Source organism: Pantherophis guttatus, chromosome 8 (assembly GCF_059756535.1).
Source record: "Pantherophis guttatus breed Tessera chromosome 8, ASM5975653v1, whole genome shotgun sequence".
NCBI lineage: Eukaryota > Metazoa > Chordata > Lepidosauria > Squamata > Colubridae > Pantherophis > Pantherophis guttatus.
The window spans coordinates 30,350,403-30,377,381 of NC_142070.1; the positions used below are offsets into that span (position 1 = coordinate 30,350,403).

At 37.3% G+C, this 26,979-nt stretch overlaps 1 protein-coding gene across 1 annotated transcript in view; it reads right to left on the reverse strand.

The window, feature by feature from the left end:
* Positions 1 to 24,941: 24,941 nt before the first annotated feature.
* The window catches only part of HHIP (hedgehog interacting protein), an 81,787-nt gene continuing 79,749 nt past the window's right edge, over positions 24,942 to 26,979 (reverse strand). Inside the window, exon 13 of the mRNA XM_034442743.3 lies at positions 24,942 to 26,653. Coding sequence (XP_034298634.2) covers positions 26,460 to 26,653 — 194 coding nt within the window. The 3' untranslated portion in view covers positions 24,942 to 26,459. The remainder of the gene's footprint in view (positions 26,654 to 26,979) is intronic.

Below are 26,979 nucleotides of genomic sequence, written 5' to 3' on the forward strand. Positions count from 1 at the left end.
AAAAAAAATGTTAGCAAAGGAACTTGCAAATTTTATTCATTTTAAAGAAGACCTCTCATTATTTTCTAAGTATTGGTACGATCAGGATGAACCTTTCCTTTCAAAAGGCAACTTCTCAAGAGCACTCAAAAACTTTCATTACAAAATGAGAACCATATTAAAATTAATGTGCCCGATAATAATGTACAGTACAAAGGCATTTAACCAACAAGACCACTAGATGGCATGTTTTTAAGATAATGTGTATTACAAATGAAAACTTTATGGTTATTTTTGTTAATAAAAATAATACAAACATGTTTTTGTTTTAGTTCACACTAGTTGATATTACTTTATAGGTATACAAAAAGGTGTAGCATATAAAGATATACACCTAAAACAGAAAGGGAATTCAAATATACTACAAATTTAAATATTTTGAGCTAGAACATCTGTTTCTTCAAAACTCTTCAATATCATAGGATTTAAAAGGCTGCAATTATAAAAGTGGCTCCTGGTTGTTTTGCTCCAGAACAAAATGTGTATGTATGTGTGCATGCTTACCATTAATTTAAAACATAGAAAGCTTGACAGGTATCAGGAGTAGAAGATTTTGGCTGCCTAGTTGGAACAAAAAAGGAATGCTTATGCTTCAGATGAGTGGGGTGAAAATGTGCAACGTTTTCCTGCAAGTCTCTGAAGGGCTCTGCTTTCTAAATTTTGTTGTAGGAAGAGTAGTCAGTGAGAAGAATGTGGTGATTCCTACATGGCATCCTTTGTATTGTCTAATTTTATGATAATACTTTAGAACTTAAATTACATGTTTGGCTGCCTAGATGAACATCAAGCGTGATAACCAGTCTTTCGAGTATAGACCTTTAAGAGACAATATTAAAGTCATGTATTTTTTTTTTAGAAAACTTTATTGAGTTTAAAAAGACATAAATATATTAACATTTCCATTAATATCAGATGTGCAGTTGTTTTAACTATATACAGAATATATTTCTGGTGACATTTCAAATTACTTTTTTCTTTTATTTAACACACCTTTTTCTCTTCCTTTCATTTTATCATACATCCATTCATATCACCTTCCCCACACAGTATAGTATTCTAAATTTTCATCATCATTTATTCTCATCATCATGAGTTAATTTAGCCATCTCTGCGCACTCCAGTATTTTCCTAATTATAAGCTCTTCTGGTGGCTGGGTTTTCTCCTTCCAATATTGTGCATAAGCCAATCTGGTGGCTATGTGTATCATTAAATGAATCCTTTCCTTTCCATATGGCTTCTTTACTATTCCCAGGAGAAATATTTCCGGTGTTAATTCAATATCTTCCCCAATTATTTCTTGTAACCATCTCCTGATCTTACTCCAATATCCTTTCGTTTCCGGGCACGTCCACCACATGTGAAAGAAGTCATGTATTACTTCAAGAGGATGAATCCTAGAATATGCAAATTTAACCATAGCTGTTATCTTTTATTTTTATTCTCTCTTTCATGCTGCTTAACATCATGTGAAGTCATTGTCCAAGAAGCTGGAGTTTGATATAGATTATTAAGTCCTTTTGTAATAAATTCAGGATTCAGGATTGTTTGTCTTAATGTTTGTCCTGCTCCATGATCTGAGAAAGGTTGATTTTGATTATGTTCTATCAAATCAGTGTAGATAAACCTTCTCCATGATGAGTTGTGTCTAACCTGGTTTTTCAGGTCTTCAAATGGAGCACTTATCACTACAGTAACTGAATCCATCCAACTTGCTGCTGGTTATCAAGTAGCCCTTTATAGAGCACTGGAAGTGATATTCGATTATTAATATACTACAGAATAGTGAAATGTTGGCAAGTGAAGCTAATGACTAGCGTTTCAGAATCATCTCTTTTTTTTTCCATCAGAAAACCAGATTGAGTCCCTCAAAATTGAGTGGTGAACTGCCTTAATATATGTGGAGTGAGACTTCAGCATCAACCCCCAATTCACATTTAAAATTTAATATTAGGCCATGCCAGGCCAATTCCTGATACTGAAAGTTTAAAACACAAAGAAGAAAATATGGGTTAACAATAATATCTTAATGATTTTCAGCAGTGACTATGGATTCATTACGAATATGCAGCAACAAGTTACACAGAGTGTATTTGTCTTACGTGCACACCATGAACTACAAATAATAGCTTTGAGCTAGAGAATATTTAGCAGTCAGATGAAAAGATTCAACAGATGGAAAAAACACAAATCAGTGAAATGTGCTATCAATCTACTTGGGAAGTTGAACTTGTCTGTAGATACAAATGCTGATGAGAGATCTTAGGGTTATATTACCTTAAAGGAATGTATTAGGTGAATGGGTGGTCTTTAGAAAAATTAATATTTGAGATAAAAATCAAAGCAAAGGGCTACAGAGAGAAGAAAATATGGTTAACCTCTTTATTTAGACAAGGATTCAGTTTCAGTAGAGACCAATTTTTTCAAAAACATGACAGCATTTGGCTTTCTAAACAGAAATAGTTTGTGGGCGGTGATATGACAACCTTTCACAGCTGCTCGAAAAAGTATTTGGTTCACCTGGAGTTTTGCCTTTGATTTGATGCGACATAATAAAGGACTGAAGCACAATGCATCAAGAAATAATCTCTTATGAAAAATGAAGAATTGAAAAATATTAAAGATGGAATATTATATTGAATAACATAATCCACCAGAAGATGCTAGTTCGATTTATGTGGGTGATTACTTTTTGTTTGATTTTAGAACTTCGGGATACCTCACCTCTTTTTTCATTCTTCATAAGTATTTGGGGAAATATGGTTGTCAGAAAGCTGGTACTGGAATCATCTTTTGTCACATTGCTATTTCTTAGGCTATTTTAGTCCATGGGAAGGTATGAAGATGAAGCAATAAATGGATACAAGAGGCTCTCCGTAGGCATCCCTTTTGAGAGGGCTGATTTCTTTTTCACTACTAGCATTCTTTCTTTTGGTCGAGGCTGCCTGGGTTTTCCAAGGGAGAAACAAATCAATTTACTGTTCATTCCATCACTGCACATTGAATCCACAGAAGAAGAAATGGTAACCCATTAAACTTCCAAAACTCTATAGCATCCCATCCCACTAATGCTTAATTCTGGGATAAGCAACCTTCTGAGTCTGGCAGGCACATTTGGAAGTTTGAGATTTTCTGGGTGCCACATGGTGTGAGGAAGGGGGAGCCATTAAATATGGTAATACATTATGGTGAGCGTGGTCAGTCATAAAATACCAATTTTCCAAAAAAGTCTTTAGCTATTTTTGGATTGGATTGGTCTGACAGCAGGATACCTGTCTAGAAACTCAACATGATGGGTTTAACTTTGGTATAGGGGGAGAAATGACAAAATAAAGATTGAGTTCAATGTTGTCCATATCAGGCTGTGGAGGAAAACAATCCAGAAAAATTCTCTCACTGCTTCCCTATGAGAGTAGGAACAGAAACTACTCCCTCCTCCTCTTCTAATTACAAGACCCAGAATGGAGCTATTCTTAAGAGATTGGAAAGAAATCCAGAAACCATCCACTTGCATGCTTTCTCTACCTTAGTTTGATTACAATAATTACTTAATTTATTAAAATAATTATTTATTTATTTATTTATTTATTTATTTATTTATTTATTTATTACATGTATTTATATGCCGCCATTCTCCCGAAGGACTCAGGGCGGCGAACACAAGTTAAGAAACAAGTACAATAAAATCATAATTTAATCCAAATAATTAATTAGTAGTAAATAATAAAGCCCGGAATCAGTCTCAGCCTATTTGTTTGAAAAGCCAAGTCTTCAAGTCCCGACGGAAGGAGCGGAGATCAGGAGCCATCCGGAGCTCCGTAGGTAATTCATTCCAGAGGGTGGGAGCACCCATAGAGAACGCCCTACCCCTGATTATGTGATCCATATTTAGACAGGACACACACACACACACACAAAATTCCAGAGAGAAAAAATTCTCTTGGCAAAAGGCAGACTTCCTTTTTACACTTATAATTATTAGTTGTTGTTTTTTCCTTTACATGGCAGTTTTGTTTGTTAAATTAGGGAAGTTTGGTAGGTTAGTTCTTTATCTTCATTTTATTTTTTAATAGTTCATAAAGCATTATACACTAAATAAGGCTATGCTGATGATTGGTGTTCATTTGAATTCAGTTCAAAGAGCTTATTCAGAAATGTATTACATTAACAATATTCTCCAATTTAGATATTTGAATTTTGTATTTTATTTCTTCTCCTGCCAACCTAGTAAATAAATAGGTGCCACTTTGGTGGGAAAGTAACAGCATTCCATGCACCTCAGCATATAGTCATGGTGGCCACATGACCACGGAAGCGTCTCCAGACAATGCTGGCTCCCTCAGCTATGAAAAGGAGATGATCATCATCCCCTAGAGTTGGAAACCACAGGACAGGGAAAACCTTTACCTTTTTAAAAAATGGGTTCCTTACGTATTCAACTAATAATCTGAACTGATAAATCAGTGTTTTGGTCTGCTTCTCCATAATTTGGTGTATGTGATATATTCCTTACATAATTGTAGTGATATTTCATTTAGATTTAACAATTAATTATGCTTAATCTATGCAAATGATCAGTTTTTAAATAGTTGCATTTTCTTCTCATAATAATTTTGTGTTTATAGCAATGGTCCTAAACAATATGCATCAGATGATGTATGTTTTTTCATTTTTTAAATACTATTATATGACAATGTTTTCAAAGTTGGTAATTTTTTAAATAAATGTTCAGTCAAATATTCTTCTTTTACTCAGTAGTGATAAACAGAATCAGATTTGTAAATATGTGTATTGGAGGAAAAAAAGGATTCTAATTCTTAGAAACTGAACTGAAACCAGACTTAAAACAGACCCATTAAAATCAATGGGATTAACCTTTTTATGGATTTTGGCAAGTTAGAGTGAATCTGGATTTGTTAGAAATGTATTTATTTAAACTATTAGTATGGCTGCCAGAAGAAGAAAAATATTTTCCTGATTGGTATGTCTAAACTAGAGACCAGGACACAATTGTAGTCAAACACAAATTGATTTATTAACAAGCATCTTACTAGCAGCCAGGAGGCAAGAATCTCCAAAGAATAATGGAATTACAATACAAGTTCTCTTCATAGATTTGTGCACCTTCATTTCATTGGCTTCATTAAAACCACAATTAATTAATAACAATATAATTTGTCATATGTGTTAAGGTTACTTTTACTGATGTGATAAGGTTAATTTTACTGATAAATCCATATGCCTATTACATTAGTGACAAAGAAGGAGATTCATGCAGTCAACTTTCCCTATACAATATATATATGTTGTACTTTAAACCCCTCCAATCCATACATGAAGCAGACTGACACCCACCATGAAGAGCTCGCACGGCCACAAACACGAAGCCAAACAACAACAACGCAGCTCACCAGCTCAAATCCCCCTGCAACTCAGACTAAGCTGAGCACAACCAAGCCCCCACCCAAACAGAACACACCCCCAGCCAATCAGAGCACAACCAACCCCCCATCCAATCAGAGCACAGCCAAGCCCGTAACCAATCAGAACACACCTCCACCCAATCAGAACACAGCCAAGTTCCCACCCAATCAGCTCACACCCCCACTAGCAGTTAAAAGGAAGAGACAGCTGCGATCTCACATTGCTCCTGGAAGCACGAAGCCGAGAACACCAGCCTGAAGATGACGAATGAGACTTCGTCGAAACGTCGCCAAGACACTTCCAATTTTACGTGGGAGAAGACCCGAATAACCAAAGACCTACATATATATATATAATTTATTTATTTATTTATTTATTTATTTATTTATTTATTTATTTATTTATTTATTTATTTATTTATTTATTTATTTATTTCAAATTTATATACCGCCCTTCTCCCGGAGGACTCAGGGTAGTGTACAGCCACAAATAAGAAACATAAAATACAAACATTAAAAACAATTAAAAGAATATATATCTATTTGGCCCCATAATTTAAAAAGTGACAAACCAATTAAAAACATTAAAAGAAATTTTAAACCAGCCCAGTTTGCTGGAAAAGGAAAGTTTTAAGGGCACGGCGGAAGGCACCGAGGTCTTGGATATACCCTTTAATCCAAACAGTAGGTTTTAGAATTCTAACTGAATTGTTATTTTAGGCTAACAGTTATCATCCTTGGTTCGCAGCACTTAACAGTTCTTATTATAAATGAAGGGATCTAGTTTACATTCCTGGAGTTAACACTTCTACTTATCTTGTTAATGCTTTTTTATTTTGGACATGCCTGAGGATTCTAGGTATCTGATTACTTTTTTTCTGAATTTGCAATATGTTTATTAGGAATAATATATCAATTAAGGTTCCAAATGGATCAATTCTTGCTCTACCCAACTAGCTCTGAGCAGCCAACAGGATTCAAAATGAAACAAGATAACCAATGAAGATAAAAGAACTAAAACATAAAATAGTCCAAACACATATTAAAAATGTCAACTAATTTTCCAGATAGGATTATCCAATATCCTGCCAACACTTTTTTGACTGGAGAGGGAGATCAAGTTTTTAAAGCCTTACTAAAGGCAAGCAAAGTTGGGAACCACCCAAATTTCAAGGGGTATGCTGTTATAAAGGATAGGCACCACAACAGAACAGCACTGGGCTTTTCCTGGGCCCCATTATATGGTATTGTTTCATGGGTAACATGCATTGTGTCATTATGAGGCCATTAGAGATATTATCCCACCTTCCCTACCGGTAGTTAAATTCAGCATATAAGCTGATGTTTTCAGTTTACCAAGTTCATAATACAATTTTCCAGAGAGAGATTAAATAAAAATAAATATATATATTTAATGTATCATGCATCAGTGGTAATCTCCCTTGTATGGATGAGGACCTGAGATGGAGAAATTTGCTAACCCAAGTCAAAGCTGGTATGAGGTACCGTTGTCTGTCAACTAGAGTGAGTGGTTTAATGGGAATGAAAGGGAATGGAATGAACTGAAAGACATATAAGACCATTAGTTGCTCTACCCTTCCCCTTCAACCAAATATTTCTGCAGTGATGTTAATTTTCCACCCAGACAGCACTGAATGAGGTAAGAGAAGGGAACCTTCCATATAGCTTCGCCAATGGATACTGTGTTAAATTTTCTCTGCTTGGAAGACCTCTGGTGCTATTTCAAAGATTAATGAACAGCATTTTGTCAAGTTTAACAGATTAGCATGCTTTAGTTTACATTGATGATGTAATAAAAAAATTCCCTGAGTGGTGGGCTATACGTTAAGGATTTGCATGAAACTTCTAAGAAAGAAACAACTGAGAAATAGTGTGCCTAGTTGCTACTTTTACTCTTTAAAAAAAACAACACTGGGTGTCCTTTTCCTTCTCCTTCTTGGATTCCATATAGACTAAGCAGAGCTGAAATCATTAACCAAACAATATATCACAAATAAGATGGTTTAAAAATATGACACAGTAGTAGAGACAATTTATACCAAATTACACCACTTAAGCAGAACTGTTAATTAACCTAATCTTAATTAACATGCTTCAGCAGCATCTAGAATTTCTAAAATAACACCCCACTCATTGTTTACTTTGCAAACTTATTCTAGCACTGATACTAAGAAGTAGGTTGTCAGTCTTAATAACAAAGAGAGAGTATAGTCTTTCACCTATCCACGTAGGATATGTGAAAAAATCAATAGCTTTAGTCCCCTAGCACAGCAGCTCCCAATCTTTTGGGCACCAGGGACAAGTTCCATGGAAGTTTTTCCATGGACATGAGGGGGCGTGGTTTTCTGTGCTGTCTGCACCCACAGATTGGGCTTCGCTTGTTTGCACCGACTAGTTTATGGCATGTCACGGCTCGGTGCACAGGTATCTCTGCTTGTTCAATTCATAATTTATAAAGTTTGAAAAACTTGTTAAAATATATTTTACCTTTGAAAAAGTGAAAGTATACATTTACCATGGCTTATCTGTAGGGTATCATGTAGTGTACATATTAACAGATTCTAAAGCAAATAATTTATTGATTTCTGTTACATTCCATATTATTATTGCTAGAATTTGGTGCCAATAGTACTGAATTTGTCAATCCCTGGTATAACTTCAATTTGTCTGTCTGTCTGTCTGTCTGTCTGTCTGTCTGTCTATCTATCTATCTATCTATCTATCTATCTATCTATCTATCTATCTATCTATCATCTATTTACCTATCACATTTAGAAACTGCCCATCTGCCTCATAGAAATATTCTCTAATAGCTTTAGGACTATTATATTGTGATTCACACAATCCTAATAATATGTGTTTGTTTATTGGTTGAGATAATTTTATAATTTTTTTAAAAAAAATTCTAATTCTTTTTTGTAGCATATTGGTATATTGAGTTATGTATTCAAAATTTATTTTAAAAAAAGTTTATGGCCAATGGATTTTTGTGATATTTTCAATAAACACTTGGAAAGCCATTAATGGTGATCTCTGAGCTTCCCCCCCTCTTGGCAAGCCTTCACTTATTCCATTTAAGGATACTAAGCAATGAGTTCAGATCTTTTTCGCAGCAGTAAGATCACACTGGAGAATCCTAAACTAAAGTATTTTCTTTCTGAATCAACCCCCCCCCCCCCCCCCCCCGGCAAGGTATCCAAATGCACTGATATTTTTGATTATTTGGAAAACTCAAAACTGGAAAGGTTGAATAGTAATAGTTGGCCTATTCAATTTCACAAGATTCTCAACATACCTTGCTCTCCTGGTCAATGGTCCCAGGATGGTTATCTATTATGGTAGCTTCCATTTTTTTTTTTTTTTTTGATTTATATGCTGCCCTTCTCTGGAGACTCAGGGCAGTTTACAATGCGTTAAGCAATAGCCTTCATACTTTTGTATATTTATACAAAGTCATTTTATTGCCCCCATAATCTGGGTCCTCATTTTACCTACCTTAGAAAGGATGGAAGGCTGAGTCAACCTTGAGCCTGGGGAGATTCGAACTTGCAGTAATTGCAGGCAGCTGAATGTTAATAACAGGCTATTAGTCTGCTGCGCCACCAGGCTCTTGCTCATGGTAATTCATGCTCAGGCTCATGGCAGGCATCCCTAATCTTTCTTCCCATTAAACTAGATATTCCCTATTCCTGCAACGGTTCTTCGTGTGTTTTAGCCTCAAGTCCCCTAACCATGTTTGTTGCTCTTTTGTGCACTCTTTCTAGATTTTCAACATCTTTTTTATATCATGGTGATCAAAACTGGATGCAATATTCCAAGTGTGATCTTACCAAGGGAAGTGGTATTCATGTGATCCTGATTCTATCCGTTAATGCAACCTAGGACTGTTTTGGCTTTTTTGCCAGCTGTGGCACACTGCTGTCTGGTATTTTAAGTGTGCTGCAGCTGCCAAAAAAGCCAACACAGTCCTAGGTTGTATTAAGAGGGCTAGAACTAGGACTCCAAGTCCCTCTCAATAGTTACTACTATTGAGCCAGGTACCACCTATTCCCGTGATGGCAAACCTATGGCACACGTGCCACAGGTGGCATGCGGAGCCATATTGGTGGGCATGTGAGCTCAGCTCCGGCGCACATGCGCATGCCGGCCAGTTGATTTTTGGGCCTTCTGGGCCCACTGGAAGTCGGCAAACAGGTCACTTCTGGCCTCCAGAGGGCCTCCGGGGGGTGGGGAAGGCTGTTTTTTTCAAAAACGGGGGAAGCACAGGGTGTGTGTGTCACACAGACATGCACAGGGGCGGGGCACATAGAATTATGGGTGTGGGCACACACACATGCTCCCCCCACTTTTGGTACTCAATGACAAAAAGGTTAGCCATCACTGACCTATTCTATACCTATGCATTTGGTTATTCTTGCCTAAATGAAGAACCTTACTTTTCTCACCACTGAATTTCATTTTGTTAAATAGGACATTTTGTTAAATAGTATTCAAGTCTGCCAAGATCCTTCTGTATCTTGAGCCTATCTTTTGGAACTTAGCCTGCCTTAGCCTTAACTTGACTAAATATAAAGATGGGTATTAAGTACATTTGCTAGTTTGAGTTGATCAAATATAAAGGCAGAATAAAAATCCAATAATAATTTGCCAAGAAAACCACATGTCAATTGTTGAGTTCAGTTAAAAGGAGCATTGGCCTGTTAGATTGATGAATGATCCAGCATCCTACTGGAAACTAAGGTTTGGGGTTTATTTACTTTTTAGGGGGTTGCCACTTTGTGGCAAAGCGATGGGAAAATGAGGAAACGGCTGAGGCTCTGATGACTACATAATTATATATATATCCTGAGGAGAGGAGGAAAATACAGGATTTGAGGAGCCAACATCATCAGGGCAGATGAGATTAGGTGCAGCCAAGAGGCTGCCACTTGGACCAAAGAACATGCAGCCAGGCCAGGTTCAGATTTTTGACCATCTCTCTCCCTTTTCCTCTTCCGTTTTCGTCTTTTCTCATCGTTCCTTTCATATAACCTGCAATAAACTCCTTTAATGCACTTGGCTGACATTCATTCAGGTTTTTTGCTCAAGCCAGAAAAGGCTCCCACGGCTAGAGAGACGATATAGTGCAGCCGCGGTGCAGATCTTTTAATCTGAATGCTCAAGGAACGATCTCCAGTGGGCGCCGGACCTCTCCCAGGAAACAGCATTTTCTGAAACCCCGTTTTATTTTTTTAGCTCTGCCGGTGGAAAAATTGTGAGCTGAGCGGGACGGAGCAAAAAAACCACAACAAAAACAGTTCTTCCCATCACGTAAAGATATCCGGGTAATGCCTGGTTCCGGATTCAGATGTGTTTTGTTTGACGCGAGTTAACAGGCTCCCACAGACACGTGCGTCACCACTCGACGCGCAAGAAACCCAACACTCCCCTTTTTCCATATTCTACAACAAAGTCTCCTTCGCCTCAAAAATCTGGGGGAAAAGCCTGACTTCCTATTGGCTTCCTTCTATCGGAGCGGAGAATGATTGGCCGGTGGGTGTTCACCTTCCTTTTCTCCCGCCCTCCGCCACGTGCAGAAGGCCGCTAGGATTGGCTGATCCTTACGCTAATCATTCCCTTGGCTCTGTCCTCTCCCGTTTTTCATCCCATGGAGTTGTAGCCGGAGACCAATCCAACGTTTTACGGGGAGCGCGGGATATTGATCCTCTTCCTCGGATTGGCTGGATCGAAAGAGGGGCGGGGGAGAGGAGAGGAGAGAATGAGAGAGAGAGAGAGAGAGATGCGCGCTCAGGGATGGGCGGAGCCGCTGAGTGGGAGGATAACCCGTTCTGAGTCGGGCTGAGGGAAAGGATGGGACTATTTGCGCCGTTAAGGTGCGCCCTGCCAGGCTTCGTCGTCTCCGACGCCCGGGTCATGCATTGTGAAACTGCACCCGAGTGTCCTGTCTGCGATTATTAGGACGCACCAGATTGTCCACAAGTCGGTTCTCTTGAATTCGGCCTTTCACGGGCAGTATGAAATCTCCTTCCTGCCTACACCTGTTTCGTGTTGCTTCTTCGGCAATAATGATGACCCGGTTTGCTGCGGTCTTCTAGCCTGGATTATCTCGGCGTGGGACCTCCTGGTGGTTTCACCTGACCAGCCACCGAGAACATGATGACGTCTTTCGAAATTTGACAGCATTGTCCTATATACACTAAAATAATGTTGATTATTGGTGATAACATTAAAATAATCTTAAGATCTTCCTTAAGTGTTTGGTGGCAAGTTTTCTGAGGCTGGCATTGTTTTCTCTTTCCAGTGATATTACTAATTTGGATGGAGAACTCCAGATCTTCAACTGAACAAGATGAAAAGGAAGACCCCCACCCCTAAAAGATTTACAGTGTTTATCATTGTCCTCATCCTTACCCGTCATAATCATAAATGATAAGATGATAGCAAAAGTTAGTTATAACAATAATAATTAAAGATTTTAAAAAGTTATAGGTAGTTCTGCATTTATTTATTGTGGGATTGAAATAAAGGGCTTCAAAATTTGGTTTGGTGTTGAACTGTCAGATTCAAAATGTGATAGATAGAGACCTCTAGGGACTGTAAATGAAAACTGCAGCTCACAGTATGCAGACTAAATTAGTTAAGTATAATAATAAAAATCACAATGGGAGCTCTTGAAAGAAGCAATCTGGAAAAGCATAGTTACATTCAGCCTCCACTCCTTAAGCTTAAAACTCCAGCCTCTCATACTTCCCAAGATCTGGAGGGATGGAAGTGGTCTTGGCTCACATCTTGGTTACCTAATTTGGGATCCTGGGGAAGGAAAATTGTTCAATTTTTTTCTGTTTGTATTATTTGTCTTTGTATTAAAATTTCCTCAATCTTTCAATGTGTTTCTTAAAATATTGTTCCTCCATAGCTTTTAAATAGCAAACTATTGGTAAGAATCAGGGGTGGGTTCTACTTACTTTTACTACCGGTTTGCAATGGGAGTGTGTGTGTGTGTGCTTCTGCACATGCGTAGAAGCTTCTGTGCATGCGCAGATCACCCATTATGATGTCATGGTCAGTGGAGCCTCCTGCCGGTTTTACTACTACCGGACCGAACCAGGAGCAACCCACCACTGGTAAGAATACATACAAAAACCTGTAATGCTCTTAGCTCCATTTTGTGGCATCTCCTGTTTAACTCTATGCCAAGGGGAGGAATAAATACATAAGACTACGCTGAAGGTGCCATACCTAAAAATGATGATGGCATAGAAACAGGGTGGATAAAAGCCAGGAAAAGCTCAAGAATGTGGGAAGCACGAAGAACAAATTATTTTGAGGAATATTTAAAAAGGCAGAATATTATATTTTCCTAAAGGAGGGATGGAGAAACATGCTCTTGGAGACAGAAAACAGCCCCCACCTTTCTTTTTTTTTTTTTATTGAAAAAGTTTTCAAATACAAATTTTTCCCCCTTTTTTCCTTCCCCCCCTCCTCCCTAACCCCCCCTCGCCACCCATTCTCCCGTGACTTCTTCACACCAAAAACCTAATTCATAACAGATTACATAATATTTTAACATCGCCTTACTCCCTCCTCTATATACTGACCCTTACTTACTAAAAATATTATTAATATTGTTACTTGCCCCTTTTACCATACATTTCAAAAAAAAAGCAGTCTGCTATAACATTGTATGATAACTTCTAGTTTAGCATAATATTATTATAACTCCCAATTTAGCAATAATCTGCCCTTTTTGTCCTCCCCAAAACTTATATCTATATATTATTACAACATTTCAAAGCAACCTTCCACTTTAAGACTATATAATAGATCCTACTTTAACATTTATTCTTTGTGTATATTAATATAACATTTCAAAGCAGCCTTCCCCATAAATCCTAATTTAACATTTATTCAACTCTATCCATTTCCTCCACTGCCCTAAATATATCACTTAAACATCCCTTTTCTTAAGCTAATCCATCAGTAGACTAACATATTTCCACCCACTTTCCTACAAAATTACCATGCACAACAATTTTTAATATCTTTAATCCACTGCCCACTCTGCTAAAATATATATATATATATGTATATATTCCGTTATTTAAAAAAAGAAAAGACAATAACTTTAAATTTATAATCCATATAATATCTTCTTTGATGTCTTTCCACTGGATTGTTGAGTCCCTCATCCATAATTGGGTAACGTAGCAGACTGGTGCAACAGTTTGTTCAAAGTCTTCAGTCATCATCTGCCCCCATCAGTAATGAATATCCTCATATATATATAAAAATAAAAACAACCATCCGAGTGACATTATGATTATATTCCATATAGTTGTAATTGTGGCTTTCATCAGGATTATTAATTCCCATCATCCTAGTGGGTAACAACCAGATCTTCTGCATGCCCCAACGTAGCTCTCTTGCCTTGTAGCTCAGAATAGTTATAATATATTTATCAATACAAGAAAGAAATCCAAAATAGATAATTCAAATCCAACAGTTTAAGGCTCTTTTCACATCCCAAAATTACGGCATTGCAGAGGTCTGTCACTGTCCTCAGGATGATATTAACCAATACTTCGCCTCCACTATCTTTTCACATATTCATTCATTTTTTTAAAATCACTGGCTTCACCATTGCTTAATTTAGAAATTTCTGTTTTTATGAGACCTATTTCTTTTTTTCTTTTCTTTTTGTGGGTTTAATTTCCATCCTGTTTTCCTTTCTACAAGTTGTATATCAACTGATCGGTTTTCATTCTGCTTTATAAGTTGATCTTGTTGGTTTTGTTTTTGTATCTCATATTTCTTTTTTGCCAATTGTATATCAGCTAATTGATTTCCATACTTGTCTTTAACTTGGTGAATCATCACGTTGAAATCAGATGCCGCTTCTCTCATATTTGTAGATAATCCAGCTGGGGTATCGAGAGAATCCAAAGGCAATTTGTCTACCGCAACCTCTGTAATTCGATGTTTTCCCTTTATTTCCAACTCCTTCTGCTTATCCTGTATTGTGCCTATAGATGTTAAGTTCATTTTCAAAATTTTTTGATAAAATTCTTCCGCTTTTTCAACAGTATCTAATTGGTATCTTTCTCCTTGATATCTCAATATTATGCCAACTGGGGCATCCCACCTAAATGGAATATTTCTGTATTTTAACTCAGTCACCAGAAAACCAAATTTCTTCCTTTCCGTTAACATCTTGGGGGGGAGCTCTTTGTAGATCCATATCTTTCTTCCATACAATTGCAAAGTAGAATTGAAGGAATTTTGCACAACATTATTCCTAATTTCTTTATCTGTAAAATAAATCACCACATCTCTAGGCAATTGCCTTTGCTTTGCAATCCAGGAGTTTATTCTGAACACTCTGTCAATCCTACAAAACACTTCCTCAGGTTGAACCTTTAAAATCCCAGCCAGAATTTCAGAAGATATTTTCCTTAAATCATCTCTGTTATTTTCCTGCAAACCTCTGAGTCTGATCGCATATTCTGTAAAATTGTAATGCACCATTAGGACCTCTCTTTCAATCCGTTGTTGTAAATTTTCTGCATTACAAGACTTTTGTTCAACCTCCATTTTAGGTTTTTCTTCTGAGCTATTTGTCAAATCATTTTCAATTTTTTGTATTTTATTATCCAAATTGTCCTCAATTTCTTCCACTTTAGACTCTAATAAGTTAGTATTTTCATCCAACTTAATCATAAATTCTACAAAGCCATTAGCCATTTTTATAATCTTTCGATCCAGAATATCAAACTTTAATTGCACTAATTCTTTAATTTCCTGCTTAAATTTTTCAAAGTTCTGATTCACAATCTCATCCCTTCTTACAATCTCCTCCAAAAGAAATTCAATTATATTAAAATCAGTTTTCTGAGACTGGAGCTTTAAAACTTGGTCACGTAATTTGTTAATGGGGGAATCCCCCCCCCATTGCTTGTTTGTCCGGCTTTAATGCCATATTTCAACACAGACAAACTATTTTTTTTAAAAAAAAAAAAAGAAAAGAGAGGCAGCAGAGAAAAAAAAACTTCTTTCCAACCAAGATCAATATCAAATCTCCAGGAAGAGAAAAAACACAAAAGTAGAGCTTTATTTTCAAGTGTAGCCAAAAATATTTATTCAGCTACTTTGTATCTCAATAGGAAACAGAAGGACTCTCCCTTTCAGCCCCTTCTCAAGCCTCGGCAATCGCCCTTTTTAAAGATTCTTTTTTCCTTTTCCTTTTCCTTCTTCAATAATTGTTATAAAATAAATGAGATACTTGCAATTCAGGGTCACAGGTCCAGCTCATATCCCTTCAAATGTAGCCAGGAGCATTTATTCTGCTACTTTGTAACTTAATAAGAAACGGAAGGACTTTCTCTTTTCAGCTTCCCTGCTCCAGTTTCGGCAATCGCCATTTTAAAAGGTCTTTTTTACTTTGTTGAATATCCTTTGTGAAATAAGTATTAATACTTGCAATTTAGGGTCACAGGTCCAGATCCAAATCTCATCATCTTTAGTTAATCTGTTAAATATCTTAAAAAGCTTGTCTTCGTAGCCTTGTTCTGCAAAAAGGCAGAAGTCTCCCAACGCCCGGAGCGGGCGGCGAGTGCTATAGGGAGCTTCCTCCGCCCGCCCCCAAGAGTAAAAAAAAAAAACCCTGGGGGCTACGGAGAGCTCTACCTACACTCACCTGCTCTATCCCACATTTCCTCCTGGAAATTGGGTTTTTCGAGCCGCCTTTGCGCTGTACAGGCGGCTCTTTACAGGCGAAGGGGCTGGCGGTCCCGAGAGACCGTCTGGTGGCTACGAAGAGCAAACCGGAAGCCTGCCCCCACCTTTCTTAATAGCCCTCAGCAGATGTCAGCACTTAAGAGATAAAGAGCTTATTGAAAATAGAGATAGCTCTATTCATAAGCAAATACCCTTACTCAAGATCCAAACCAGGACAAAGCCATTAAGCCATAATAGGAATTGCCCAACATCCATTCAGAACACAAGCACCTTTATTGCATCATCTCAGTTGAACCGTCCCCCAGCAAACAGCAACCATACCTGGGAGCTCAGACAAACACCTGAGATTTCTACTTTGCCTATATATCCAGCTATGATCCCTACATAACCCCTACATGGCCCCATGGGTGTCTGACAACAGCCAATAGAATACATGTTGTTGCACAGGAACAGGAAGCTCAAGTGCAAACCCATGTGAAGGTATAAAAATCCCTCACTGCCAATTCCATGTGGTCAGCTGCCCAGAGTCACCACGTAGTTCTGCTTCATCATTAAACCTTTCCTATCAGCCTCCATGTTTCCAGTGTCTTTCTCCCAACTTGGAACGGAACCAGATGGATATTTCTTCCACAAGGGAAAGTAATTAAGAAGGAACCAAATCATAAAGGAAAAAAATGTCATCTGAATCAGACAAAAGAAATTGGACCTGAGCACATGAAAAGGCCCTTCCCAAGTCTCACCAATGAGTATCAGAACAAAGGAGTTTGGGGGATAAAAGGATCCTGAAGCCTGCCTACTCTTTGAGTCATCTTTGGACCCTCTGGCTAGTGTCTGCCAGCCTAGCTGAGAAACAATACTCTAGAGTGATGGAAAACTATTATAAGGCATAATGTCAGCTCAGAAATACCACTACAAGGAACTCAGAAAATTTCTTGATTTTCAAGGACCCTAACAATTGGGAGAAACGAAACCACTATTTTTGCAGGATATGAAAACTTCTCAGTAGAGAATATACAAATTTCAGCACAAAATTAGATAAAGACACTACTACTATGTGAACCATAAATCTAACAGTAAAATTATAATCTCACATCTTTCCTGCTAAATTATACTCAGCTACATTTGTAGCGGCAAATGGAAGTGTTTTTAAGGAGGGGAGGACGTTTTTAAACATTATATTTAGGAAAGAAAGTATTTTCTACATAGTTTGGAACTGGATAAGAAAGTCTTGGCTGTTGCAGTGTGTCTGGGAACAATACTTCAGTGTTATAATTTACTGAATTGTATGATTGAATTCCTTGTATAGTGAACGAATAAGATAATCAGAAAGATTTTTTTCCCCAATTAATCTTTTCTGGAAAGGTGGAGAGATTGAAATAATATAGAACAAAGGGTCTTCATTGTTCAAAGAGAGATAGAGAATATAGTGGTGTGTGAGGAAAACTTATTTTATAGTTCTTTAAGATTAGTTTTGCCTACAATGCACTCAGATGGATTTAAAACATAGCATCTTAGTCTATTGCACAATATGAAGACATGATATTCTTGCTTAGAATTTTCAGCATTTGTCCACCTTTTATCCCCATAAATACTTTTGTTTATATCAATCATATTATATCCCAGATCTTTGTGCTTTTCGCCATGCCCTTAAAACTTTTTTATTTCATCAAACCGGGCTGGCTTAACCCCCCACCCCAAGATATTTTTAATTGTTAATTGATTTTAGCTGGGGTGTTTTAAATTTATTGGGCCAAAAATTGTTTAATTTTTTTTAAAAAAAATTAAATTTTGTATGTGATGTTTTTATTCTTGGCTGTTCACCACCCTGAGTCCAGTGGGAGAAGGGCGGTATAAAAATCTAATAAAATGAAATAAAATAAATAAATAAATAAAATATATCTGTGGATTAGTAGCAGTTGCTTGTGTACTCCTTACCACTTCCATCTTAAGACATTCCAAGTGGCCTTTCATCACCATTTTTACAGGTATGGCTCCAACCCATTTACGATGACTTTTGTCCATCCTAAGAACAATTTAGGAGTGGTGTCCACTTTCCTTCTTTGAGGTTTTACACTAAAGCAGTGTTTCTTGCCCTTGGCAACTTTAAGATGGATAGACTTCAACACCCAGAATTCCCCAGCCAGCATGTCTCAGAATATCTCAGACCCAATAGATTTTTAACACCCTACAACTGTTACAACCAGATTAGTGTAGTGGTTAAGGTTCTGGCCTAGAAACCAGGAGACATTGTGTTCTAGTCTTCCCTTGGCATAAAAGCCTTTCTTCAATTGTTTTGCAGGTTGTCTTTTATCAATCTGCATGACCAAAGTATCTCATTGTATTTCTTTCATAGAAGTCACACATTTTTATATGGCGTAATGTTTGTTTGTTTGTTTATGTAATTTAGAAACTGCCCATCTCCTTCACAGAGGGACTCTGGGTGGTGTACAAGCAAAATATTAAACATAAAAACTATATATACACTGTATTTAAGGGGCAAAGATAGTTTTAAAAAATCAACATTAAAAGTTAAGTAAAAGACAGGAGAGGGCCTTCAGAGCACTAACCAGCTCCATGACTGCATGCTCCTCTATAAGCCCCAAGAAGATGGCAGAGCCAGGTCTCTAGACGTTCCCAAAAAGCCAAGAGAGGATGCAAAATGTATTGCTCTCAAATAAATGTGTACAAGTTATCCGCCTTGGTTGCTGAGGAGCACCCTTCACTTAACCTTGCCTAAACTGAATACAATTCAGATTATAATAACTACATTGATTAAAATTCTGGGTATTGTAGTCCAACAAATTTTATCAGGCTAGCTGAGGCTGTCTAATACTATTACCACCCTATTAATCATAGTTTACTACAGAGTGCATAATATACCATCAACAGGATGGTCTAATAAATTGAAGGACTACCAAAATTTTAAATGCTGTCACAGCTGTTTATGACAAGAGTGTTTGGCTTAACACATTGTAATAAACCATAATGTTTGCTATTAGATTGGCATATAGTTTGAAGCTAGACATTGCGATTGTAAAACGTTATTTAGGATTTATTACATGTGGCTTATTCAACAAATTATGGCTATGATTTGTGATTTACTGTAATGTATAAACCATGTTAGTGGCTGAAATAAGGGATACTGAATGGCATTAAAGCACTGAACAATATCTATTTTGTTTTCTCACTTATCCAGGACATAGTAGAAACATATTTTTCGCCTTCATGATAGTCCTTAAAAAAAAAAATCCAAATATATTTTTGAATGGGAGTGATGAGTGATACAGCAACATTATTAAAAAGATTAAAAAGTAGTATATTTTATTGTGAAGCAAGAAAGCAATGCATGACAAGTTGTGGAAGAAGTACAAATATGCTAAGCAACATTAATTAACAATATAGAATTCTTAAAATAGAGTATCAAAAGAGAAGCCACACATTACACTTCTTTGTTGAAAAAAAATCAGCATTATTTTTTGGTTTGTAATTTTATAATGTACATATATCAGCAGTTGAATAATAAGGTGCTATGTAGAGAATAAGGATTTCTACAAATGTGTGGTCAGAAATAACTGCTAGATCTTGTTTCATTGGTAGTTTTTTAAATAATAAAAGGCCATTAAAATCTTCTCTTTTTGCCTTTAGATTTTGGATATTGATAGCTTTCAAGATTGCAAGTTTTCTTCAGTAAAGATTAATACTTGGTACCTGGATGATTTTTCAGTATCACTGTTTGTTATTCCACTCAGTAGAAATGAGTATCTGATTACTTCTTTCATTAGTCACATTAAATTAGTGTTCATATACATCATATACCACTTTGTGTGGAGTCTACACCTTCTCCTTTCTGTAATGAGCTTTTAAAATGTAAACAAAGCAAGGAATATTATGATGTCTCAGGTATCATGGGGTTTCTTCCTAGTTCTTGATTATAGTCCTTGATCAGAAGTGTCTTAAAAGATTAATATAATACTATTTTGACAAAAGTTATTATGTACTTCCGCTTAATTTCTATCAAAAAATCAAGAAATATGATCACTGAGAGAAATTGGATTTTGTTACTTGTTTTCGCTGCACATTTCCTTCTTTTTTATTTGACAAAGATAGTAGTAACCATTTTCAAGCAACAATGAACATTAGTGATATTTTCTAATTTATGATAAGCTGTAGGACAATTGTTTTTTGTGTACCGTCAGCAGAAGTGGAAAATGTTTTATTTTCTGTTGAGGGCTGTTCATCTGGATGGGTCACCCTCTGGGATAATGTGTTGAAAGGGACTTGCCAATGGCAACAGGCTAGGCCAGAAACAAAAGAGAATGAGCCACCACTATTTTTCTCTTTCCATCCTGCCTAGTAAATTGCCAGAAGAATGGTAAATTACTTTTACAAGTCAGCTCAATTTATAACTTGATTGAAGGCTTTAGCCAAATTTATTATTGCATAATAAATATAGGGCAAGCAGGAAAGTTTAGACAGCTGTGACCCAGAGATTATATTTGGTGGCTACTTTTTCTTTATTTGCAAATTTATTATGTCATAGGTTGCATCATTAAATATCCGTAAACTTAAAAATTATCCCCAAATCCACTACCCTTGTAAGATTGACCTTTCCAATGTGCCCAATACAATCTTTGTGCAAAAAAATAAAAATAAAATCATGAAATCCATCCTGTAAACAATTGCTTCACCCTATTTTAGTGAGTAAAAGAAGGGGGAGGTAACATTTAATTTAATTCTATGTTTTTTCCACAAGCCATTCTTATGAAATCATCTACATCATTCCATCATTATCAGCTTAGGCAACTGAAATATGTGATCTATTAATATCTGAACAACATCCTTTCACAAGCTATTGTTTCTAGATATGTTGCAATTTTAACAAGGCTAATAAAAAATTCTGAAAACTATATTCCTATTAGATCGGCATGCAGAAGGCTGTTCAGTAAGAACGAAGTACTGTAGTTTTTTATTCTGAATAATCATAAATAAATAAAATGCATGTTGTAATGATCTTTCTATCTTTTCTTTTTAAAATGTGCAGAAATGAGAGACAAATTATGAAATATACATCAGGTTATAATATAAATTCTGTCTCCTTCTGCATGTTGTGGTTTGCATACAAGCACATAAGGGCAGAGCTTGTCACAGATTATACTCATTTCATCATTTTGACTCAAATCTCCAATTGCTATAGATGAATGAGATTGCACAGTAAACTATATATTCCTAGGAACCTAGCAGACGAAGATCTCTTTTCATTAGATAGAATGCCTACTTAGACATTCAGATTCAGTGTCTTTATCCCAATTGTACATTTTACTAATTGTTACACCAGTTTGGTGTCACAAAATAGACATACTATTACCATACAAGCAGTACAACTAGATATTTATTATATTTTACGACCATTGGAAATTACTGATTTTGCTTATTCTATGTTTTTGAGTTCCTAGGTCCGTGATGACAAACCTATGGCACACATATCACAGGTGGCATGTGGAGCCATATCAGTGGACACGCAAGCATGTGTGCGCCGGCCAGCTGATTTTCAGGCCTTCCGGGCCCACTGGAAGTTGGGAAACAGGCTGTTTCCATCCTCCGGAGGGCCTCAGGGGAGGAGGGCCGTTTTTTGCTCTCCCCAGGCTCCAGAGGCTTTCTAGGAGCCTAGGGAGGGCAAAAACGACCTCCCCCCCAGAGGCCCTCCAGAGGATGGAAACAGCTTGTTTCCTGACTTTCGATCTCACCGGAAGTCAGGAAATGGGCTGTGACCGGCCTTCGGGGGGCGGGGAGGCCATTTTTGCCCTCCCCAGGCTCCAAGAAAGCCTCTGGAGCCTGGGAGGGCGAACAACAAGCCTACCGGGTCCACCATGACATCACATACCAAAAACAGAGAGAATGTGGGGGGGCAGGGCACATTGAATTATGGCTGTGGGCCTGCGCATGCGCGGCCCCCCCGCTCCCCCCACTTTTGGCACGCGACGGCAAATAGATTAGCCATCACTGTCCTAGGTGGACCTTGATACTATATTTTTACTTGTTTCAATATTTTAATCTTCAAGCAATGATTTCTGGGTAGATCATTACTGCAATAAACTTTTCATTTTTTAAACTGTTTTAGTAGTGTAACAACAAAAATTATTTTCTTAAAATGGATGAAATTGTGTAAACTTAGAAATAACTCTCCTTTCGTTCTCCACAAGGACTCAATTACTTAAAATTCTAAATTCTAATTTTTATTCTGGTAAGGCTACAAAGCGCATGTATAGAAACTGCCAGAATTGACAGAACTAGGCAGCTGCCTCTTTCTCTAGAACAGTGATGGCAAACCTTTTAGCAACTGAGTGGCTAAACTGCAACCCAAAACCCACTTATTTATCGCAAAGTGCCAGCACGACAATTTAACTTGAATAATGAGGTTTTACTACCTAAAATAATGATAAACAACGCAGAGTTCAGCTAATTGATCTAAAAAAATGTGATAAATGCACTTCTATGCCCCTTCACTTTTTTCTGCTTTTGAAATATTACATTTAGCCACCATAAAAAAGAAAAACTTTTGTAATATCATTTCTCTTTCCCTCCCTCCCTCTTTCTTTCCCTCCCTCCCTCCCTCTCTATCTCTCTTTCTTTCTCTCTTTCCCTCCCTCTCTTTCTCTCTCTGTCTCAACATTCTATCTATCTATCTATCTATCTATCTATCTATCTATCTATCTATCTATCTATCTATCCCCTCCTGTCCAGCTTCACGTGTCATGTGAATCCAACCACTTGGGCTGTGGAGGGGGAGTGAAGGCTGGTAGGCAAAGCCAAGCATTAGAGATCCACACAAAATAAGGCAACTCAACCCTGGCTCCTGTCAGGGAGAACCCCCCCTTCCCTCTTCCTCTCTCCCCCCCGCAGCGGGGACCTGGGCAGCCTAAGTGTAGCTCCTTCCTCAGAGGTGACCAGCAAGCAAACAAACGTGGAGCTCTGGCTGGGAGGCGGTAGCGTGGAGCCCCACCTCTGGCCAGCGACAGCAGAGCAGGCAGGGCACGCACCTTCCCCGCCGCTTCTGTGGAACTGATGCTGGCCGGGACATGCAAGCCGAATGTTTGGAGCTGCACTTGGAGTAGTTTGCAAACGGGCTCGGCGGGGCTGCTTAGCTTGGAAACCCCAGCCCATTTGGTTCGCTTCAGCGCAGGATGGGAATGCAGAAGACAGAGGAAATCTGTGCCTCTCGGCGTTCAGCCCTTAAAGACTCCTTTGGGGTGATGTCATCATGGGTTTCAGGAGAAGGGGACCCTGTCTCCCCCATTGTGAAGCGTGCAACTGAAAAAGTTCACTCATCAATTCCAACTTCGCAAGATCTTTTTCTTTTGTGAGAAGTTGGAATTGATTGAGTGAAACATGATGGAGAAATATGATTGGAGCTGGGCTGAGGTGACTGTGCGCGTGCCGACAGAGAGGGCTCTGCATGCCATGTCTGGCATGCGTGCCATAGGTTCGCAATCACGGCCCTAGAAGCTCAGATTCTGTTACTATCAATGCCATATTGAACAAAGGAAGATTGGATAATAAAGCCTGATGTACACATATTGTTCCTGGAGCATGTTTTTAATGGTAAAACTTTTCATGATGCAATTCAATAAAAAGAAAAGAAAAGAAAAAGCAATGGAGATAAAGAGTCGCTATCAAACTACCCGTGTTTCTCCAAAAAGAACGCCAGGTCTTATTTTCTTTTGACCCCCGGAAAAAACAGCTAGGCCTTCTTTTTGGAGGGTTCTAATTATTGACTCACCTCATGGCGGTGGCATCGACAGCCCTACCCAGGACCCCGCTGCTGGCCCACTTCTTTGGCCGCTTGCTGCCACTCGCAAACATTGCCCCAGCCTCTGTTTCGTCTTTAGATGCCTTCCAGAAGGCATCTTCAGCTGATAATAGAGCTCTGGATCGATCCTGTTATTGGATGCAGATGCCTTCCAGCAGGCATCTAAAGGCACAATGGAGGCCAGGGCGATGTGTGCGAGTGGTGGCAAGTGGATGCAGGAGAGGCAGGTGTCAGGGTGTGTAAGGCCTGGTAAGTATGGCAATTCCACCCCCCATCTCCAGCATAGCTCTTTTTACCTGTGTGCCTCGCCCCAGCCCCTGCACCCCAGGGTGAGTGGGGTCTTAATTAGGGCTAATTTTGCAGGTGGGGCTTAATTTAATTGCATGTGCTCAAAAACATGATAGGGCTTCTTTTCAAGGTGGGTCGTCTTTTTGGAGAAACACGGTACAGATGCAAGCACTTGCGAGGTTCATCACAAGATCTGTCACACTACCTAGCCAATAAGATGCTTGTATGATTGGAAAAAAATGCTCTTTTCTGAGTAAGAGTAATTTAGTTTCCATTCTCATTTAATCTACCTTATGCACTCTGTGTACAAATTTATTATTAAAATATAATAAATATTTTTATTTCAGCCTGTAGGCCTTCTCCTTGTCTATTGAAGCTACATTCAAGCAATATATTGCTTAACATCTTTGGATACTACTGGAATAGGAACAGGTGTTTTATGAATTGTGGTATAAAGAACACACTTATTCATTCCTTTTCTCAGTGTGAGAAGACTTCTCTGTAAAAACAATAGCACAAAGAAAAATTCATATCTGCTGCAGGAATGAACTATCCTGACTTGTCCCAAGTATCACAGAGATAATATTTAAACATCTGAGAAAATATTAATCAAAACATTAACAATTATGAATACAGCATGTACACCAAGTTTATTGATACATTTACAAAAATGAAACAATAATCTGTTCATTCTCCAAGAAGCATTTACATTTTAAACCATATTTGGCAATAATATTTTTGATGTTTCTATACATGTTCTCTTACACAAACATTTTTTTTTAGTTAAAGTGACCAGTCATTGGCAAGGTTTTATTTAGTGTGAATTTTGTAATAACATATGTAGAGGGCCAGTCCTGATATAGTGGCAAGTATTTTATCAGTATTTAAAATGACCAATTAGTTGGTACTACTACTTTGTGGATTATAAACAAAGAATGACTTCATAATATAGATCTATATTAGTCCACAATACATTAAAGAGTGTGCTTGCTCTTGTACTCTCCAATTAAGGTGAAGGAACATATAACTTTAGTATTTTACAATGCTGTTCATCTAGGTGATATCTATATTATAAAAAATAAAATAAAATCATATAAATATGTAAAACAAACCCAGTGCCCATTATTAAATAAGATATTCAATAAAAAGCAGACCTTTTAGAATTATTGTTTTTAAAATATATGGATATAATTTAATTGTTAAAAAAATTAAAACAGTGTGGAAATCAAGCTGTGACAGTCAGACTTGCATCTATGTTAGGTAAAGCAGTTAAGTGCATAACATTCTGTTACAATGATAGAGGTGAAGATTACAAACTTATAATGAACTGCCTATATAAGAATGCATGAAGGAGTTGTGAAATAGAGCTAGAGTGGGAAAAGTAGATTCATATGGCCATGTTTTTCACAAAGTAACTGTGATTTTTCTAGTCATTTGGACAATTGCAATACAGTCCTTGTTTAACAATTATCTTATTTAGCTACCACTTGCAGTTACAATGGTGAAAAAAAAGTAATTTACAACCAATCCTCATTTTTATGACCTTCACAGGTCAATAAAGCAAATAAAAACTTTGAAGCATAGTCATGGGTTTGCTTAGTGACTGCTTTGCTTAACGACTAAGTTGCTGGCCCCAGTTGTGGTTGTTAAGCAAGGACTACCTGTAGCTCTTACATTTAAAAAAAAGCTTTTAATGGGAGAAAAAATGGCCATATTATTCATAATATTCATATTAGATGAAAAGTGGTCATCTGAATCTATTCATCATTTTTTGTCATTTTTCTTTTTTTCTAATTATGTCCAAAATTTCAGAACTCCTTTCTGATTGCAATAATAAAATAATTATAGACTTAACATTGGTAGAACATCAAATAATTCATAGTGACATCAGTGATATTTTCTGTAGCTTCCAGTGGAATTTCCATGTAAATTATTCCACCTGAAAAATGTAATGTGAATGTTCCACTAATTATGCAATCAGATATCTGTAAGTGAATGGGTACATTTCTGAAAATAAAGACAGATTTACAAATCCAAAGGAATCACTGGAGTTTCAAAGCAGGAAAACAGTCTTTACAAATAAAAGGAAAGAGAAGATTCAAAAATAAATGCCCATTGAAAACGTAGTGTCTCTAAATAGTCCCAGAAACTATACAATGTAGCTGGTTAGATCCAGCAAATAAGATGTCATGTCTATGATCTGATCAAAAATACCTGCCCTTGTCACTCTTCGGATGTTTCTGTCCATTTGTTCACATTGAGAACCAAGGTATCCTTTTTTACACAAGCATTTATTTGGTCGTATGCAGACACCACCATGTCGACAGACTGGATCACACTTTGCTGTAAAAAAAAATGTTAAGTGTTGAAATCCTCTGGGGAGAGAATGGGGATTTTGCAGTATCCTTCGCCTGCCACGCCTACCAAGTCACGCCCACAGAACCAGTAGTAAAAAAATTGAATCCCACCACTGCCTCTGTTAGTATTTGAAGCAAAACATGCAAAGGCAACAATGTCAGTATCATAGGGGTGGTATGAAGTTATTTAAGAAATATTTTGAACAACACACAAATTTGGTTACAATGAAAAATATATCTTAATGTTTAAATCTAATTCTATATGTTCTGCTTATCTGAAGTCATGACACATATACAATTCAATTTCATTTT